Below are 21,257 nucleotides of genomic sequence, written 5' to 3' on the forward strand. Positions count from 1 at the left end.
TGCAGGGAAGAGCATTACAAATTTACTGGCATTGTTAACAGTATAATAATGGTCTGTAGGACGAGTTGTACGGTCAGCCTTGGATGATTCAATCTCCAAATCAAATTTTTACGAGTTCTCTTTCCGACCCTGACCTGACTTAATGACTCAGATGAGTCAACTGATGGCTATAAAACTGGAGTATTGGTTTATTGGCTTTTTACTTCTCGCAACAACACAGCTAAGAGACTCCTGCTGATCGCTGATTGATTTCTGTTTTGTTTTTAATGGGCGATCAAAATGATTGACATGGCACTGTCTTACATTGAGAAGGACTCACCCTCTGGTCTATACTGGGCAACGATGGTAACGGTTTGTCCGGCGTTCTTCAGGGTTGCTGCAGCCTGTTCATGAGTGGCACTGCGTAGGTCTATTCCATTCACCTAAGAAAGGGACAGTCGTTTTTACATCTATAGGGCAAGCAGTATGACAGTGATCTGCAGACTGTTTAGCACTAAGCTTAGTATGTCTGCTGAATACTGTAAGAAATACTGTGCTGTTAGAAACTCATCTTCAATGTGACAGTGGCCACTGAAATACTCACAGACACCAGGCGGTCTCCTTTCTTCAGCTCTCCACACAGGTCTGCAGGGCCTCCGGCCAGGATGAAGGAAATAAATATGCCCTCTCCATCCTCTCCACCCACTATGTTGAAGCCAAGCCCTGTAGAGCCTCGATGCAGCACCACCTTCCTGGGTTCCCTGCAAAACAACATATGTCCTTATAGACTGACATAAATACTAAACTTACAGACTCATATAGCATTGAACACAAGCTGTTCATGGAGTCCGAAACAAACAGCTGGCAAAAAATCCTTACATTTTCCTGAATAAAAAAAAAAATGATGTGCTGTGTTCTTTGTATTGTACGTGTCATTATTAACAATATTGTGAAATTTTACTACAATTGAAAATAACGGATTTCTATTTTAATATATTTTCAAATGTAATTTATTCCTGTGATGGCAAAGCTGGTCTCCAGTGTCACATGTTACTACAGAAATCATTCTAATATTCTGATTTGTGTTTCCATTCTGACTTTGAAATAGGCTATTCACGTAAAACACAAGGCCACAAACGTCAATACTGCCAGAATGCAATCATAAGACATTTGTGTGTATAATAGACTTTACAGGAGAATATTAGTGTATAAAAAGAAATGGTTTCATTAAAACACATGAACAGTATTATACCAATATACACATGGATGGTGTTGCCATAATACCATTTTATGGCTATACATGTGTTTAATATATCTAATAGTTCTATCTCCAAAGAACATGGGATTTCTGCCTTTATTGTTTTTGTTGTTGTTGTTTTTTAAGTAATGGGACACTAATTTGTGCATTCATAATTTGTGTGTATAAAACTGTAAACTATAGTCTTTTCAAAGAGTTTACAGGATCTTTAGATAGCGTACAAATGCAAGTGATGCAAAACCACCAGTGACTCTAAAAAAAAAAAATTTAACAATCAGAATCAGTACATTCAAAAAGTACATTCATAAATGCAATGAATCCACAACATCTACTATACGTGAGTCTGTTGCAGTTAAAAGCACATCTTATCAAAAATTGTTTGTCAAGGGGAATGCAGGTAATGCAGGAATCCTGTAATTTTTGGATGATGCATGCAAGAATCTCAGAAAAAGATGTGATATAACTATCAACAAAGCACCTTTTATATGGAGCAAATAACATACTATAATAATATACAAGCATCATATTTCTGCTTTTAAGTGAATGTAATTGCCTTGAATATATTGCTCCTGTATGTCCATAGTGTATTACTGTTTATGTGATTTACAAACTGAAAGGCAAAATTCAATTATTTTCTGTGGTAATCGATATTATGCCACAATAAACGTTGCTTTAAGAGTGCAGGATCGGTGTATATAACTGGCCTCTTGGAGGCACTGCTGGTCTACTCTACTGCACACAGCCTTGTTCTACAACACCATCAAAAACACCCCTGTGGCTATCTTATAATACTGATCCTGTAGTCAAACACCATTTGATCACATCAGCTTTTACCTATTAAATAGAACGTTCCTCTGAAAAAACAACACCAACAACACCGAACACAATGACATCTAGAATGCTCTTTTCAGGCTACTTTGTACTGTATGCTTGATTGTTGTGCTAAAATTCAAATCCCCCCGTGCACCTAAATGGTCAGATTAATAGAATCGTTTGTTCTGTTGGATTACGACAATCTTGTTTATTCATTTTCTGGCAAGCTGGTTAAGAGGCTTGATGATGCGCTGCGGTTTTTATGAAAATGAACCAACACGTGACGTGGATGGGCTAAATTTGGAGCTTATTAAATCGCTAAATCGGCACAGACGTGTCATTTCAGGTCGGATTTCTCTAAAGTTCTGCTGTTGCATCTGGATAAATGTTTTAACCACACTCTTTTTTGCATCCAGTTTGATTTTTGATTGTGCTCTCTTAAAGTGGGGAAATTCTAAAATCAAAATGGGATTAACCCTGTAAAATCAATACATATGTTTATCAGACATAGAGGGAGGTGCTGAGAGGGGAACTGCTATCTGCCCTCACATTTGACAACTCCCTCAGTGAAGCACTGCAGCTTGGGTCAGGTGAATAGCAATTCGATATGCCAGTGAACTCTTATCAAAGTTCATAGAACGTCATGACATTATCCTGAACATCACAAGTGAGCATCAGAGCACTGACCTGCTCAGGCAACACTTTATAAAAAATAATCATGAACAGCTTGAAGCTTCCCATTTGCTGAACTCACAAACAATAAGCTTATAAGAACAGGATTAATCTGGTATTCAACTGGTGATCGCGCCATCGGTGTAGTCTGATAAATTTAATGAATCTTTTAATGAATCACTGAAAATGACTCAAACTACTCTTTCATGAAGTATTTAAGAGTATATCATTTTAAAATAACTCAACACGTTGTTATGTTTTTGTTTGTGTTGATTATTATGTTAAATAGGGTATTTTATTGTTGCCAATTTTAAAAGTTTTACCAAGGTACCTTTATAATTTAAAGCATTAGATGACAGGAAATGTCTCTTACATGTAAGCAGAATGCAAAATCGGAATTGAATGAGGAAATATGTATTGATACCCAGCCCTAGCAAGGACTACGAATTAGTTTTGTGTAATAAAACATTTATTTCAACTTTAATATGTAAAACGTTCGTCTATACAGACAGACGGTGTTGCATCGTGTCTCATTGTTGCAAAATAGTCTGTGCATGAGCACCATAATAGGTTTATGTAGCCAATTTTGAGGCAATACCTGGAAACATCATCTTCCCCCGCATTGGTCTTTAGGGTCGGGGAGTAGCGTCCAGAATGCACTGGGGGCATCGGCTGGCTCATATAGCTTGGAGGGCTGATATGGTTTTCCATGTGTTGGGAATAGGCTGGGAAAGAGAAAAACAAGTTCAACATGTCACCGAAACAAGTCTATAACATCTTGATCTGCATTCCCCAAGAAGCTTGCACCAATCATTTCTAGGATCTCAAAGAACTTAACCTAATCCTCCAAAATTGCACAACTATGCTTTTCAGAAGCTCTTTAGCATACCTAAGCTAAACAGACACACGTTGACAGTAAATGATACCTCGGCCTGAGCTTTTAACACCTGCGCCTCCACTGCGGCTCCGCTTACATAGCCATCCATGTGGGTGAAAAAGACCTGGAGGTCAGGGTGAAACTGAGCCTAAACTAGCCTTCTCTTACCTGTCTTTGTCTCTCTGAAAATGTCTCATTTGAAGCAGACAGTTAGCTGAGCTCATGACAAAAGGCTGCCTGGGTATCGGTGCATCCTAAAATGAGCTCTGTTTATTGGAAATAAGTGTGATCCGTACTTGCATAATGACAGAATGATGGTAAATGGGATGAGGGAAGGAGATGGATATAATAGATGATACATCAACCAAGACAAGTAAATAAATAATTTTCCCAACATCGCTAATAATGTCCGTTTGTCGATATTTGCCATCAACAGTTACAGTGGTAATGTCACTAGTGTGGAATGCATGCTTAAACATGATAAACGTTGTAGTGGTGAAAGCCAGGGTAACAAAGATCCCATCTTTGACCATCAAAGCTCCCGTCATGAGATGTGACACCACTTTAGTGGGATGAGACCAGATATGTGCTCTCAGAGTCCAAGATTCAAGACCACAATGTATTTTAGAAAGAAAGGGACAATTTTATACTTAGATATAATATAATATAATATAATATAATATAATATAATATAATATAATATAATATACAATTGCTGAAATAAAATGTACGTAAAATTCCCTGAATTATCTGGTTATCCATTGGCAAAGATCTAGGTAAATTCCCATGCTAAAACCAAATATCTTTCTCCTGATGTATTGATGAGTGATATTGATTTGTGACATTTGATGAGTGATACAGAACTATATTGAGCTGCATAATGACACTATTGTCTTCTGTTCTGCTTTACATCTAAATTCGAATTTGTTGCATAATTGATGAATTTCACAATAACGCTGTTATTTTCCTGCTTATTAATATGAAGCTGCTTTGAAACAATCTGTATTGCATAAAGAGCTATATAAATAAAAAATGTGAGATAGTCTTAAAAATGAAATGCAATTCCAATTAGTTTCTCCAAACCCATGTTAAGCCATTTTATTCATCAATGTGCCTATCCAGGTCTTATTCTACTGTTTGTCCTGTGATATGAGCTCTCTGATGGTTGTGAGATGTATATTTGGGCCCAGCTGGCTGGGAGCAGCAGTGACAGTAGCTTTTTCTTCTACAGTTCTACACTGTGGCATATAATAGAACGAGAGGTTTAGCAGCAGAAACCTCGCTTTACCCTCAGGCAGAACAGAACAGAGTGGCACGATTAAAAAAAGCACAACAGATGGTAAAATGCATGCTTTATGGCTCTCCATGGGGACAAAAATATAATCTACTAACACGAAGGCTCCCCCTCTGCAACACACTAACCAAATAAAGCAGATCAGAGTGCCCAAAAACCACACTCAAAAAAGAAAAGCGCTTGCACACCATCTACAAGCTATAAACAGCGTTATTACCATTCTGAGTCAGGCTGCTGAATGATTGTGCACACTCAATAGAATTATTTCTCATTATCTCAGACTCAAGATTGGCTCTCTGAGGCCAGTGTGCCATCGTTCCACATGCTGCCCTCACTGCATTAGGATATTGCTGCTTGGATTAGCAATACAGACTTGACTATGTGATCCCAGCCATGATTGAATTTGCTATTTGTCTTTCAAGCCAAGCAGAGCAAAGCATCCTTGTCTGCTGGCTCCACTATTATGTATGGATGGGTCTTAGATGTGGTGCGAGTCTTTCTGTAGCTATATCAACCCTAGCTATCTTCCACAGCCTAATGAGCTGCCTGCTTATCATCTAACGGTTAAGAAACTGACTGATTTGGAATGTGCTACATAGGCAGAAACTCTTTTTAACAATTTTTGGCACTGAACGAAACACTGAATGTACGTAATTAATGCTAGGGTTGCCTCTCCAAAGAATACAGGTAATATTATTGTGATGCACTGGTAGTAGAATAAATAGACAAAAATAGACAGTGGGGATGTGGTTCTAACCGATGGTTGTTACTTGGATGGAGGCAAATCTGAATGTAAGCTTGCAGTCTATTGTAAGAAAGGGGCAGGGTTTAAGCGGACTAAATTATCAGAGAAATCCAGTATACATGACCAGAGAAAAGTCTGTAGTTTCACTGGAAGATTAAGTTGAATTGACATTCTGATTTAAAAAGACATTCAGATTTTTTCCCCTCTGTATTCTCACTATATTACACTATATGGGCCAAATTGATACCTGCTGCCAACAAAGTCATTGCCTGATAACGCAGTGAGATAACAAGTCAACTGCTTAAGTTTTTGGATGCAGCCAACAATGCAGCTTGCAAGGTTCTGAAAGAAGTACCTGTATCTCTTCTTTAGATCTGCCATCAACAATCAACCATTTATCATTCCATGTGTTATGAAGGCACCAATATACCTTGGCTGCAGTATTCTGCATGTGATCCTTCTAATTAGGGTCAGGGACCTTTTCTCTTCTAGTGGTTTTGAACTGATTTCTAGACTTCATCTGTGTCTAATAGGTCACAAATTGTGACCGATATGGGGGTGGTTTTGTCTAATTGTCCATTACACAAGGGGGATCAGCGCAAATGAGCAGAGTTGTGCAAGCTTTGACTTTGAGAAAGTAGTCATCCTTCATCGTATTAGGGTACATGGCAAGCATCCTTTTTAAGGATTAAAAACGAGTGTGTCTAAAGAGAGATGTGCGGGGCACATCAGAAGAGGTAGAGAGATCAAGGGCTTTGTATGACGAAAGCGTGTCTGATTTGATGGTGTGATGTTGTGTCTGTATGAGTCTGGGGTCTACAGCCGTTGGAGGGCTTAGCAGTGGAGAATAAAGGTGGTTGATTATGTAAATGTAACTGTGGGCACCCATGGGGTGGGTACAATAACTTTGCGGTAACTTTCATTCAACAGACTTTAGCTTACTGGAAAGTTATTCTGTCCATCATCAAAAGTCAAGATATTGCAGGTCAAAAGCTGTAGTGCTTTGAAGCTACAGCACAAAGCTAGTTTCAGATGACTTGCGTCAGGCTCGCATCTCTCAAAACAAGCAGCCTGTGGTGCTTTGACATCCACATGAACAGCACTGCAGATGAGGGTTGTTCACACATGTGGCATTCTCATGCTCTGTCAGCGCAGTTGTTTCATTGTCATGTCTATGAACACATGCGTCAGATGGACATCTTTGACCTGTCACTTCTGGCCAGAGCCATTAAGACAAAAATATTTGGAGTGAGAATAAGCATCTTGAGTAGAGTTTATATTTGCAACAGATGTGTCAAATAAATTAATGTATCTAGATACACAGAGGATCAGCTACAGACATGCATGCTGATGCATCAATCGTTGTCTCAGCTTAGAAAGGCCAACAACAAATGGTGTCAAAGCTGAACCTGCTTACCTTTTGGCATTGCATTACAATGCTTGACCCATTTACAATGCAGTGCCGAAGGTAATACTATAGCTTGATGTATTGCACCGGGGAACACCGACATGAATCATATTTTAAAGGCCTTAAGGACATGTTCATCTGTGTTCACCCGGGTTTTCCATCAAAAGAGACAAATCATGTTGACTGTAGGGATGGGTCACGACGATCAACAAGTGAATTAAGGCTGGAATAGACTAAATAACTTTTTCCAGTTTGGACATGTTAACATTAGTTGCTAAAAGTCAGAGACAGTCAGAGATTTTCAGCAGTCGGATCTGACAGACAAAACTGCATATTGTATGATGGGAACAGACTCTAATTTTCAGCTTTAGACTATGATTATATCCTGTTGAATATATTGAGCTGATTTTAGAACACAAATTGTCTTCATTTGTTATACGTATCCTAGCATTTAGGTGCTCGTTTCTGTGCGAGTTTGTTGTGTTCGGACCTCAGAACAACTTTTATCCACTTACCATTTACAAAATCAGCAAGTGTGTGATGGCAGGAGTTTTAAAAACAGTTCACATTTTAAAAGTTGTGGAGTGTATTCCAGCCTTCAGTTGCCCAACAACTGACTAGTTGATAAGTGAGATGGACAAGTTCACTTGGATTTATTTTTTTAGTTGTGATATTTTTGGCTATGGTGCTTTGTTTAGCATGTTGATGATTGCGTATTGTTCTCTAGTTGTTAGACATGTTAAAAATAGTCAGTAAGGCTGTCAAAATGGCTGAAAAACTAAATTCGAATTTTATTCTTAAATATTACTAATATTCAAATTATATTCAAATTTAAAAGACATAATTTCAGTTAGGGGGAAAAAGCTTTTGACTTGTCTCCCGAGGCCACAAGAGGGAGCAATGAATGAGCAAAATATTAATGCACCAAATTAAATTGTTTACAAATAACATGACTGACTGTCCAAAAATTGCATAACATTTAAACTAACATTTATAAATCAAATATAATTTTGTGCATTGCATAAACAATTATGAATAAAACAGCATCATGTACACCTACCACAGTTTAATACAAAGAGCAGAACTGATGATCACACAGAGGTTTTTTTTTGCATTTAAAAAACTCCACAGTGTCTCGAGACACTTTTTTTTTTTTTTTTTTTGAACTTCTTTTAACTTAACATGGCTTTCTAAACACTGTTGCAAGACGAGAAGGCAATAGTTAAATATGCCATGCTGCCTTCGACGAATATTCGAAACTCGAATTATAATTTAACAGCGCTAGTAGTCAGACAAAAAGCATCTCAAAAGGTTGCTTCCCGTTTAGCTCAATGGTTCTCAAGCTTTTTGACTTTAAACCATGGTTTAATTAACATGGTTTATTTTAAAGTGCTTAAAATAATTAACCAAGATTCATTTTCAAGTTATGTAACTGTGTTCTTCAATAAAAACAATTGAGAAAAATAATGGAAAAATGTTTTTAGTTTAAATTTGTGTACCCCTTATATAATTCTAAGTGTTTTTAGTGTATTTTTATAGATTACAGATTATTTTAATAAAGTAAAAATAATTTATTAATTTAAATACTTTCAAGTCATCCACCTCCCTTGGAAATTTGGTTGAGAACCACTGGTTTAGCTGTTTGTAAGAATGAATCCTGTGTAAATGCCCCAAGAAAAAAAGAAAAAAAAACATTCAAATGGGGTCAGGTGAACCTGCAATTAGCCAAATTAGGGCTTCCAATTGGTTTAATAGTGATTCAGGCAACCAACCAACTAGTCTATTTTGAACGTGTGTTTTCCACATCCCTAGTTGATTGACACATAAAGATGATATTGTCAGGGAGATCCCAGCCCTCAGCATTACTCTGAGTAATTAGTCTCATGTTTAAGGGCAGGAAGACACACGGAGGGGGCATTTGAACAGCGGTGACTTCACCTCCTCTGCACTTAAGCACAACGTAGGCTTTAATGGCTGCGGGGGCGGCACGTTCAGTCAAGAGCAATCGATACTAGTTTAGTCCTCCCCTCTGTGGCCTATTAGTGCTCCTGCTGGCAGGGCTATGAGCAGAGCACAGATCAATACACTCACTGCCGGGCATGGGCCTCACACACCGCACGCAACAATCTGGTCTGCACAAGTACCACACTTTATCCCACCACCACCACATTTCACAGCTTTTACAAATGTTTCCATCGAGGCTTATGTGCAGTGGCACTGAGAGATGTTTTGAGGGAGCTTTTCAATGGTATTAATGCATAACATAACCTACCTCATTCTTCATATCCAGCATGTATGCTATTAGTAGATACTGTAGACTTTGCGACATATTGTGCTTTAAATATCTGCCTACCTGACAACTCCTTCACTGTATTTACCATTAATTCATACCATAAGAATATAATCTGTGACTTTTCTGATGTTAGTCAGGTCATTTTAAAGAGGAACTCACAATTGGTGATGTCAGGAGGAGCAAAACTGTCATTCATGAAGACACTATTGGGTTTAGCCACTTTCAAGTAGACCACGTCTGGAGTATTTTTCAAGGCAGTCACGGCATGCTCGTGGGTAACCTCTTCCAGACAGGAGCTATTCACCTAAGACCACCAAACCACACACAAACACAGACTTTAGTCTATTTAACAAGCACATGGTCAGCAATAAGCACTGTCCTTTTTCCTTACAGCAAGAAGTTTGTCTCCTATCTGCAACCTCCCATCTTTGTGTGCGGCTCCACCTTCAATGATCTTAGTGACGTAGATGCTGTTGTCCCCTGGGATGTGCTGATTCCCAACACCCCCTGCTATACTGAAACCAAGACCTGGGATAAACAAAGATACAGACGAAAAACAAAAGGTTAATTGATGGCGACAACAACATTAATGTTTAGCTCTAATACATTTGGCACTATACCTAAAACATGAAAAAAATCAACCAGACAATATGAGAAAAAAGCTATTATTAGTAGCTAAATAATCAGCCATATCTGTCATAATGAACATTCTCACACACACACACACACACACACACACGCCATACAAATACTATGCTGTAATCTTTAAATTTGAATACAGAAAAATAAATTGTTGCATAAATTATACAACAAACTGTCTATAAAACCATGGGAGGGGAATGTTTCCATGGCAACAGCAGCTTAAAGTCTTTGCAGTGTTGTGGAAACTTTATGGCTGGCCTTAAAATAGCCCCACTGCGTATTGTGTGTGTGTGTGTGTGTGTGTGTGTGTGTGTGTGTGTATGTGTGTATATATATATATATATAATTTCCCAAGAGGGGACAATGTCTATGGTCTCTAGTTAAAGTGTGAACAACAGCACACTCTTAACTCTGATCTGAAGAAATGATTTAGCAGCACTCTTGCTTCCTCAGTGTAATGCTGGGAAGGATTAGAGGTTTCGATTAAGGAGGAGTAAATACCTAGAAAATGCCACATTTGGATGGCTGTTATATGCTATTTATCCTTTTTAAAAGAGCAAGAGCCACAATTATAACTTTATACAGTTGTAATCAAAATGATTCAATCCCCATTGCAAATCAGGTTTACTGGGAAAATGTACAGACATAATAGCAAAAGGTTGTTCTACTAACTAAGTACTAAAGATGCTTGCCATGAAAGGGTTGAATAATTTTGAGACTGCAGAAGTCATTAAAAGTTGCATTTTCAGTTGAATTTGGGGAAACCAATAGAAACATTTGTTGTGTTGAGCTATTTCAATTACTTTTGTTTTATTTGTTCATTGCAAACAGCTGAAAGTCTGTAAATCTTGCCAATAAACCTGATTTGCAATGGGGGTTGAATAATTTTGATTACAACTGTACATAATTTAGAACATTAGAGACTAGTCAAGTCTATTGTTAAGTTAAAGACTTGCAACATGATGCACATTCATTCTGATCAATAATTTCATTGTTGATTGGCAAGATGTATTGTATGCAGTGTAAAAAAAAACAGCATAATTACAGGTTTTTCATGCTATTCTTAACCCTGGTTTAGCATAGTTTTAACTCTGGGATAAAGTTGCTTTTAAACCTGGGTTAAGCAATGTTTCTCACATTTATACACTTTGAAATGAAACTATGTGGTGCCACAATGTTCTGAGTGTAGTAGAATGAAATAAACATTTCTGCAACTGAAAAATGATCATGAATATTTAATGAATATGTTTTAAAAAAAAACTATTTCTAAAAAAAGCTTTCAATGCTGAAAGTAAACATCAAACAGTGATGGAAAACATGCTAACTAAATAGATGAAGAGGTTCAACCACAAAGATGTTGCGAGCTCCACACGTTGTACTTGTCTAATCAATGTTATTAACCAAATTCATACACAAATAAACATGGACCTATCGTTTAACAGTGTGAAACACAGAATACCAAAAACTGACTACCCAAGATCACCAATTTAAATGAAAAACTGACCTAACATTTAGAATTGGCAAGACCTTTAATATCCCAGTTACACTGTTAAAAGTCTAAAATAAGATGCAACGATCAACGGCAGTAATGAAGAGTTGGTTGGTTTTACTGTACCTTTGGGTCCTTTTATGAGCTTGATCTCCATGACTTTCTCTGATGCAGACTTTCTCCTCCTGACATACAGTCTGACCAGTGACCCTGCCTCCTTCAGTGCTTCCACAGCCTTACTGTGGGTCACGTCCCTGACATCAGCCTCGTTCACTCGCAGAATCACATCATTCACCCTGTGTGGAATAAAGCACAGGTCAAACACATGCACAAGAAACACTGAGGTGTGTGGACATCACCATCCCATTTAACTACTCGCATTGTTCAACCGAAAATAATCATCAAGTGTCCTGATACATTTTTGTTACTCTGTTGACAAAAAGTTACCTTCGGTGTTGTTTCTCAAGTACAGCGAACAGAACCAAGACATCACAAAGGCAAACTGACCATCAACAGCAAACTCTAAAGTTGAAGTTTGTAACTTCTACTATCCTGTATGACTTTCTTTCTTCTATCATTTCAAACCAATCGTTTTGCTTCAGAAGACATTGATTCATCAACTGATTCATCAATTGATTCGTCATGTGTGTTAATTTTGTGTGGTTTTTGAGGCGTCAACTTTTGGGTTACGATCCCATTGCATTAAATGGACTCACAGATTCGGATTCTTTTTCTGAAAATCTCTGTGTTCCACTGAAGAAAGAAAGTCATATACATTTGGCATGGCATGAGGATGAGTAAACGATGAGAGAATTTTTATTTTTGGGTGGAGTTTCCTTTAATATGCAAAGGCAGCTATACATAAAGGCATTCATAAACTGATTTCCCAGACATGTATAAAAATTGTCGCTTTGTGACACTATCAAGATGCTGTTTGAGCATTCAGACAAGCCAGACACAGCAACACTTAGCAACCAATAGTTGAGTGGGACTCTCTTTGAGTAAACAACAGTCATTGCTTAGTGCCGCTAGTGGAGCAGAAAGTACTTAATCTTGTACTCTGTTGTTATGCTAGATTTATGTTTTACACTGATTTCTTTGGACACTGCATTACATCTTGATGAGGATCGCTTTGTCAAGCTGTTACTGAATACAAAGTCTCCTGGTGACGTACAGTGTTCTTTATTTTGAATGTTGCCTGCTCTGTCAATGTTCATGTAAATTGACCTGATAACATAAATGCAGAACTTCAACACAGCATCTTCACACAAGAATAGAGAATACAAACTTTGAGCATTAACCAAAACTACAATTCAATTCTCAGTGACAGCTCTAACTGGGCATGAAAAATTACAAGCTATAAAAGTAAGTTATCAAGTCCATCGAAACAAACTGAAGTTATACAATTATACATTACAGTCTGTAAGCATATCAAAGTATCTCATGACATACCATATTAATTAACTCTCTCTTTCACACAATTCAATTTACAATACAGTGGTAGGGCTGGCTCTTTAAACTCTCTCTCTCTCTGTGTGTGTGTGTGTGTGGGTTGAGCTGTCAGTGTGATGCTGTCAGGACCTCAGTAGCGCTGGATTAATGAGCCTCTGACAGCAGTGAGACACTGGAGGGCTCCATCACTTAGTAACCACTCCAAAACAGGAAAAATCCATCCCCAAACAAAACATGCAAGAGGAGGAAATCTATTACAACGCTCAATGGTCAATACAATACTATCTCATATCGAAATACATATCAAATTGATTTTAAAGTCCTCATGAAATCAAAATTGACCCCATTTAGTTTGTTAGCGCACATTACTAGTCTTGTGGTGAACAATTAATCCGTTACTACATCGAAAAAAATGTGTTTTTCGTGGTAATCTTTAATCAAAATCTGAAAATTTGCTTCTGCTCTGGAATGGCGTTCCTTCTCTGATGACGTCAATTTGATAGCTTGGGTTCAGTCTGCTATGAGAGAGGGACGGAGAGGAGGAGCGCTAAAATAAAACCATGACCTCTATTCAATATTCCGTTTCACTTGGAAAATATAACAAAACTGAAGTAAAGTTGGTTGTAATTTCTGGTTCACAGAGACTTTAACAGACATTTAAAAGACAGTTTTTACTGAAGGCTGTCCTCATGTACATCCTAGTATTTGGACACATTTAAAACATGTCTGGACGTCATTGCATTAGATAACATTAAATCAAGGTTCACACTGGTAAATAAAAAAATTTAACATTGTTATAAGGAATGTGTGGTCGCATGACCCTGATCAGACGCTTGTCTTAGAGGCCATTTACAGGGTTTTTTTTATTCGCTTTGGTACTATTTTCACAAGTTAGGTGTACATTTTCAAAACTCTTAGTGCTAACATCACAACAGATCATCAAAAGTGCACTTTTTTCAAACATTTCATCATGTTTTCAATTGTGTAAGTACAATACACAAAATCACAAAGTATCCTTTTCACAACACAAAATAAGTGTTTTATCTACATAAATGTTTCATTCACAGTAACTGCCTTTCATAATACCATTACTATCAAACTTTTGATTTGCATCTCTTCTTGTTCAGTTTAATACATTTGTCTATTATTTAATCCAACTGATCTTAATGGTTAATCAATGAATCATTTGGTACACCTATAGATTTCTATAGATGTTGATTCAATACACAGTTTCTATAGAACTTGTTTGCAATTTCTGATATGGATAACCAAATGTAATTAATTATTTTTACATAACTGATTTATAGATAACCACCACGATGTTCAAAGTATGAAGATAAAATGATGCCATAATGAATTGCATGCGCAGGGTAAGATTTGTGAAAGTGTACATAAGATTGCAAGCGTAAATTAAATTTGCATGCGCAAGAGAAGATTTGTAAAGGTGTAAATCGCCTTTCAAGTGTAAGAAAAAAATATTTGCAGCATTTAACTGTTATTCGTAAGTGTAATTCATGTATTGTGAAGCTGCAGCTTCATGCTAACGCAAAATAAATAGGATCTGTATTCATCTGACTTCCATTTTTCCGCGCTAACACTTTTGGCACGGTTTTTGCGCACAAATACGGCCAAAAGTATTGCAGGCCTGTGAACAGCAATTGGCAACCGAAAGCAACAGAGTTAGGAACTGCAAAACAGATTCATTGCGTAAAATCAAACTTTGTGTAAAAAAATAAACTGTTGCAAATGTCTATATGACTTGTTGTGTACATGAGACAAAAAAAGTTACCGAAATAACCCAATTTGTACAGTTCCGTCTTTCCTTTACCTGCGCTTCCAGTTTTGGCACGGTTCTCTCACTCAATGAGTTTTGCAAGCGTGAAGAGGAGGGCGGGTCCACCTTCTTCATGTAGCCAATCAGATGAGCTTCTCGCCGACTCTAGGTTTACTCTTATCTGATTGGTTCAATAAACACGCCAGTCACCAGAACACATCTTTATCTTCATTTGGCTCAGAAACGTTCTCGTTGCCGAAATGGTACTTTTAATGCACACATACATGTTAAATAAATAGATAAACAAACAAATAAATAAACATACATCATGATTGCTTAATAAGCTGTGCACCATTAGGCTGATTAAGGCTGACTAACATTCATACTGAATTTCAAGCTGGTGTTAACGTTATTGGATTGAAATTTGATACATTATATAATCTGTTACACCACTGAGCAGATGTTAAACTTTACAATCAAAACATTTAATAACCATTCTTTATGTAATAATACCATTCTGATGCAGTGTTTTTCACATCATGTCTCTGTTCATGGTAATTAACACTCAGTTATAGCCTATATTTTGAAATATTGTCTTGGTCGCACTGTCAATATTCATTCTGATTAGTGATTACTTTCCTGTGACTGATCAAGCTATTTTATGTAGCTAGCATGAATAACAAAATGCTTTCTCTGTGTCCAGATTTGACTGTAATGAAAAACTAATACTAAATCAAAAACTTTCACAAAAAGTAACTAATTATGTCTGAATAAAAACCCAGCAACCAAGGGAATATACAGCCTCTTGATATGATTATATATAGGGCTATACAGCCATCTAGTGGTTGGCATTGCAGGTGATAAATGGTGCATAATTCAGAGATGCTCTTAAAATACATGTTAAAGGGAAAAAAAAAAATATTATTGTAACTCATTTAAGTTAAATAATAATAGTAGCCTATGCATGCAGTAGTGCAGATACTTAATTTTCTTAACACACCAGCTCGAAATTCAGTATGGACTCATATAGGCAGCCTAATGGTTCACAGGCTATTAAGCAATCATGATCTATTTGTTTATTTAACATGTATGTGTGCATTAAAAGTACCATTTCGGCGACGAGACCGTTTCTGAGCCAAATGAAGATAAAGATGTGTTCTGGTGACTGGCGTGTTTATTGAACCAATCAGATAAGAGTAAACCTAGAGTCGGCGAGAAGCTCATCTGATTGGCTACATGAAGAAGGTGGACCCGCCCTCCTCTTCACGCTTGCAAAACTCATTGAGTGAGAGAACCGTGCCAAAACTGGAAGCGCAGGTAAAGGAAAGACGCAACTGTACAAATCGGGTTATTTCGGTAACTTTTTTTGCCTCATGTACACAACAAGTCATATAGACATTTGCAACAGTTTATTTTTTTACACAAAGTTTGATTTTACGCACTGAATCTGTTTTGCAGTTCCTAACTCTGTTGCTTTCGGTTGCCAATTGCTGTTCACAGGCCTGCAGTGCTTTTGGCCGTATTTGTGCGCAAAAACCGTGCCAAAAGTGTTAGCGCGGAAAAATGGAAGTCAGATGAATACAGATCCTATTTATTTTGCGTTAGCATGAAGCTGCAGCTTCACAATACATGAATTACACTTACGAATAACAGTTAAATGCTGCAAATATTTTTTTCTTACACTTGAAAGGCGATTTACAGCTTTACAAATCTTGCGCATGCAAATTTAATTTACGCTTGCAATCTTATGTACACTTTCACAAATCTTACCCTGCGCATGCAATTCATTATGGCATCATTTTACCTTCATACAAAGTGTGTGCACACGCATGTGTGTGTGTGTGTGTGTGCACACGCATGTGTGTGTGTGTGTGTGTGCAGTACATTACAGTATGTATGCAATACTGTAAACAGATTACCATGGTAGAGACTACTGAATTACTGTAACTCAACCTTCATCTGTAAAGGTCCACTACAGTATAGATTCAGTCAAATGGTATAGAGTGAAATCATTTACTGTATTGCCAGCAAACTCTACTATAAACTTTAATAAGATACTATTACAAACATTATGGATTCAATTACTTCTAATGTGGCAACTGTAGCCTGTATTACTGTAATTATTTCAGCAACAACTGTGATTTGAAACATGTATCTTGCATTGTTTGCTGTTGAATGAACTGATTGTTAAAAGTATTAAATTGAAAAAAGGTCACTTATGCCACGATGCTTAAAAAAACTGCTGCGTCATTGACCACATGGAATGTTTTGTTTAACTGTTTAAAGTATGAAAAGCAACGAGAATAAACCAGGAAACATGTGAGAACCATAGCTTTTTCTTGAGAACCGTAGCCTTACCGCAATCTCCCGTCCTGAGCGGCGGCGCCCCCTGGGATGACTTTGGTGATGAAAATGCTGGGGTCTTCACCAATGTGAGGGTTATCCGTGCCACCGGCAATACTGAAGCCCAGGCCTGAATTCCCCTACACAGCAGAGGAGAGGAGAGGAGAGGAGAGGAAACCTTAAGTTAGATTCTGGAGGAACATCAATTAAAACATCAATCTATGCTTTGGTCAGTGACTATGGGAACATAATGTTGGCTAAAATCAACTGGCAATGCGTTTGAAATTACAACGGCGAAAATGAAAATTCTAAAATATGAAAGTAATGCATTGGAAAATGTGTCATATTTCATTTATTTAGGCTATTATCTTCATTCTATAATTTGATCAAAGTAATAAAGGAACCAATGGACCATATTTTTGGGATAATTTTAATAAACACTGGCTTAAAACTACCCACGTACGTAAGGGATAATGTAGAGCGAGGCGGTTGTTATAGCGAATACAACCCCGACAGGCTTGAATCAGCCTGAAGGGGTTGTATTTGCTATAACAACCGCCTCACTCTACATTATCCCGCTTATTACATGGCTACCCACCAAATAAATCAATAATTTGACACAAAATATTGATTTAAAAAGGAATTTATTGATTTAAAAACGTTTGTATAGCTTCCGCTAAAGAAAATAGTCCGTTCCGTCTCTACGGTTAGAATCCTGGGTCCATAGCAACGCTCTGTTTTTCATGGCAACGGTGTGTTATACTTCGCAGCGGTCTGTTATCAAGAAATAACAGACCGCATTCTACATTGGCCATGTACTAATCAATTATATACTATATACACTGCATAAGTGAAGAAATCATTCTTTATTTAATCGACACTAAATGTGTATTAACAGGGTTTGCTTAAAACCTTGTGCAATGCATTTTCAATTAATTAAATTTGGCTACATTCATTGTGCGGTATTAACAAAAATGAAATTTCAAATGTGTTAATTGTGAGTGTAAATGCATTTCAGGAAAATTATATATAAAAGATTGTTTTGCTACCCAGTTAAAACAACAGTCTATTTCGGCTAATACGTCAAAATCTTCCCTATATGTTTTGTTGTTGACATCAAAGGCCACGTCTAATAAAACTCTATGGTATGGACTGTACCGTTTAAAAGTGCCTGAGTTCAGTGCATAACTTTCACAACTTGCATTTTACTTTTATATTAAAATATTTAATTGAAATCCCACATCTATAATTTAATGTATTTAGTCATGGTGCTTTAACATTGTTGAGAAAGTTGCAGTTTTTTAATGTTTATATTTTAAACATTTTTGCACATGTATACATTTGGAACTGTTGTATGGCCTTTATTTGCACATTGCTTGCAGGAGAACAGTGAGCTAGATTTGCATGTTTAAGAAAATACAGAAAAAGATTTGTATTCAATAAATCTAAGAAATAATCTAAATAATTGTTAGCAGTCCTAAAATAAATGCCACAATAAAAAGGGCTACAGCTGTCAACTAGCTTCACATTGATATGTATTGTATTTGTATTGGTTTTATTGATTTGTTGTTGCAGCCCTGGACAGAGAAATAGCTCTTACCACAGTTAAAGTCAACCCACAGTCAATAACAATGACCAGAATTTGTTATAGTACTTAATACTGTCATTATTTCACTGCCTTTTACAGTGATACTCAAAACATGTTTAGAAGAATGCTCTAATAATGTGGATTTTTTTGGTCACACGCTAACTATTATAAGCCAACAAGACAAAGTGCATGAAGAAACGATGCCCACACTAAAAAACACCTCAAGTGCTCCAGTTGTGGATTGCAACATCAAGTTATTCTGTTATTGCGATTAAGAAGCAGGCTTAAAGTTGAGCTGACAACAGCTTGTGGAGGAGCATTGTTTATTTATGCAGAGTTAATAAATGTGCACTACAGAGCAGTGCTGAATTGGGTCACAAAAAAAGCATGATGAGAAGGGGGGGGGGGGGGGGCCTTAGGCAGAGTCGGGGATTAAGTCTTGACTGTGGAAGGCAAGATGGTGCTCTTTTTTTTTCCTCCCTGGTAACTCTGCAGAGATGGAGTGAGTTTGTTAGCGTTTCTCATTCTTTCTCAAGCGCTGATGGCTCTGATGCATTGCATTTTAATTGACAGACTTTGAGCTGTTAAATGGAGTCACTGCAGTGGGGTATTTAAAGCTTTGGTTGCGTATCCGCTTGTACTTTAGGAATGGCTGCGGGAGAAGTACACAGTAACCCGAGTCAGTGTTACACAAGCTGTTCAGAGGGGAAATAACGGAGAGGGATCTGTGATACAATTCTAAAAAGATTCATCTGCACACTGCTCAGCTCTAATCTACAGATTTGTTATTGTCCTGTATGCTATGCAAATTGTTATCAGTCAATACTTAATCAAAACCAACCACATTTACTTTACCAGATTATTGTGAATGACCTTTTGGTGCATGTTATTTCAAAGAAAAAAAAATCTGTCTGTCTTTGTTATATTACATTAAAATGAACGCTGACACGCAGTTGACACCACTCAGTTGAGCTATAAGGTCCTCTCTCCTTAATTGAAAACAGAACGCTGGTCAATATATTGTTGTTGGGGTTTTTTTGGTGCTATTATGTGCATCAGAGTGAACGACTCGCATTTACTGTATGTGTGTTAAATGAAGGTGGCTTTCTGTTGCTGCACGATTACACTGCAGATTCACTCTCGCTCATATCCAGGGTAAATCACCACTGTCATCCCCTATATCTGTTTTGTTGAACTAGTGACATCATCATCAGCTAAAACACACATGCAGGTTACTTTACTGCTCGAACAAGTGCGGACCCAAATCAGAGTTGCTTTCACATTCAAGTGAATCACACCACAGTTCCACTTCAGACCACCTACTACAGGTAGCCTCGAGTTCGGTTCCCCAGTGCGCTCCCGGGATCGCACGACAGCTTTCACATTACCGATTTTTCATGCAAAACGTGCTCTGTTTTGAACTAAAGCTTCCCTTAGTGGCCTGTAGGAACTGCTTTATGGAGAAACCAGAGAACAAAAGCAGTACTGATCAGTCCACTCACCCTTTCCAGTGTAATCTCCTCATACTCAAAGTCAGCCTCGGTACCGTTAACCTGTAAATAAAACAACATGTCAGAGACTCTTTACATATTTCAATACTCAATTCATTATCTTTTACAGGAGACCTGTATTCATTTCATGGATTGTTTAGTAGACTGTTGCATGTTGGGTATACAGGGAGGCAATGAGATTTCATTCAGGAAAATAAAACTTAATGCAAACAGACCAAGTAAACCTGTAAAACTCCATAAATCTCTTTTTTTTTTTTTTTTTTACTTCTTTCTTTAAAACAACTTTGGTTATGGAGACAGCCTGGTGATAAACAAATTTTGGAAAAAGCATTTATAACTAGGGATTCACAATGAATTTTCCTGTTATCGCCGAAAACTGATAAACTGATAAATAGCAGATAATAAAATGATATACTATTTTGTGTAAATAAAAAATAAATCAAATTTTTTTTTAGTTTTACATGCTACAATTAATTTAAGCATTACAACATTATAATGTACTGCAAGAAAAAAAATAACTAAGATTAAGAAAGTATTGATGGTATAGAGATAATCTAAATGTTAAAATAAAGGAAATGACCATGCACAATTATGTCTCTAATATATGCCAATACACATCCAGTAAATAAATAAAAAAACTCTAATATTGGCCAGTAATCAATCCATCAAAAAAATTGTGCATCGCTATTTGTAACCATGTTTTGCTTTGTATTATGAAGACCAAAACAATGAATGAAACTGGCAACTGCTTCAAAGAAGCTGCTTCAGAGGTCCATATTCCCATCACGTGGTGTATAATCTGCAAAGAGATTGTATCTTAAGGGACCATATATTGATTCCTTATTGATTTTTTTTTTTTTTTTTTTGGCCATATATACACTGATCCTATAAACAAAACAGTATGACCATTGACCAGTCACAGGTGACGCGAATATCGCTGATCATCTCCTAACAAGGTCTGGGTGGATTAAATGGTATAAGCAAACAATCAATTCTCGTAACGTGTTGGATGCAGGAGAAAAGGCGTTGACAAGGGCCAAATTGTTATGGCAAGGTGACTGGGTCAGAGTATTTCTGAAACGGCAAGGTCTGTTCAGCAGTGGTGAGAATTTACCAAGA

General features: G+C 37.2%; 1 protein-coding gene across 32 annotated transcripts in view; it reads right to left on the bottom strand.

The window, feature by feature from the left end:
* dlg1b (discs large MAGUK scaffold protein 1b) overlaps positions 1-21,257 on the bottom strand; it is a 115,864-nt gene that overhangs the window by 19,418 nt on the left and 75,189 nt on the right. For all 32 annotated transcript variants that reach the window (XM_084411720.1, XM_084411711.1, XM_084411707.1 and 29 more), the window contains 8 exons: positions 20,130-20,180; positions 17,055-17,179; positions 11,597-11,766; positions 9,731-9,867; positions 9,499-9,643; positions 3,321-3,447; positions 584-740; positions 320-422 (listed from right to left, as the gene is read on the bottom strand). In XM_084411720.1, the coding sequence (XP_084267846.1) occupies positions 320-422; positions 584-740; positions 3,321-3,447; positions 9,499-9,643; positions 9,731-9,867; positions 11,597-11,766; positions 17,055-17,179; positions 20,130-20,180 (1,015 nt within the window). The remainder of the gene's footprint in view (positions 1-319; positions 423-583; positions 741-3,320; positions 3,448-9,498; positions 9,644-9,730; positions 9,868-11,596; positions 11,767-17,054; positions 17,180-20,129; positions 20,181-21,257) is intronic.

The sequence above is a fragment of the Rutilus rutilus genome, assembly GCF_951802725.1.
Source record: "Rutilus rutilus genome assembly, chromosome: 6".
Classification (NCBI taxonomy): Eukaryota; Metazoa; Chordata; class Actinopteri; order Cypriniformes; family Leuciscidae; genus Rutilus; species Rutilus rutilus.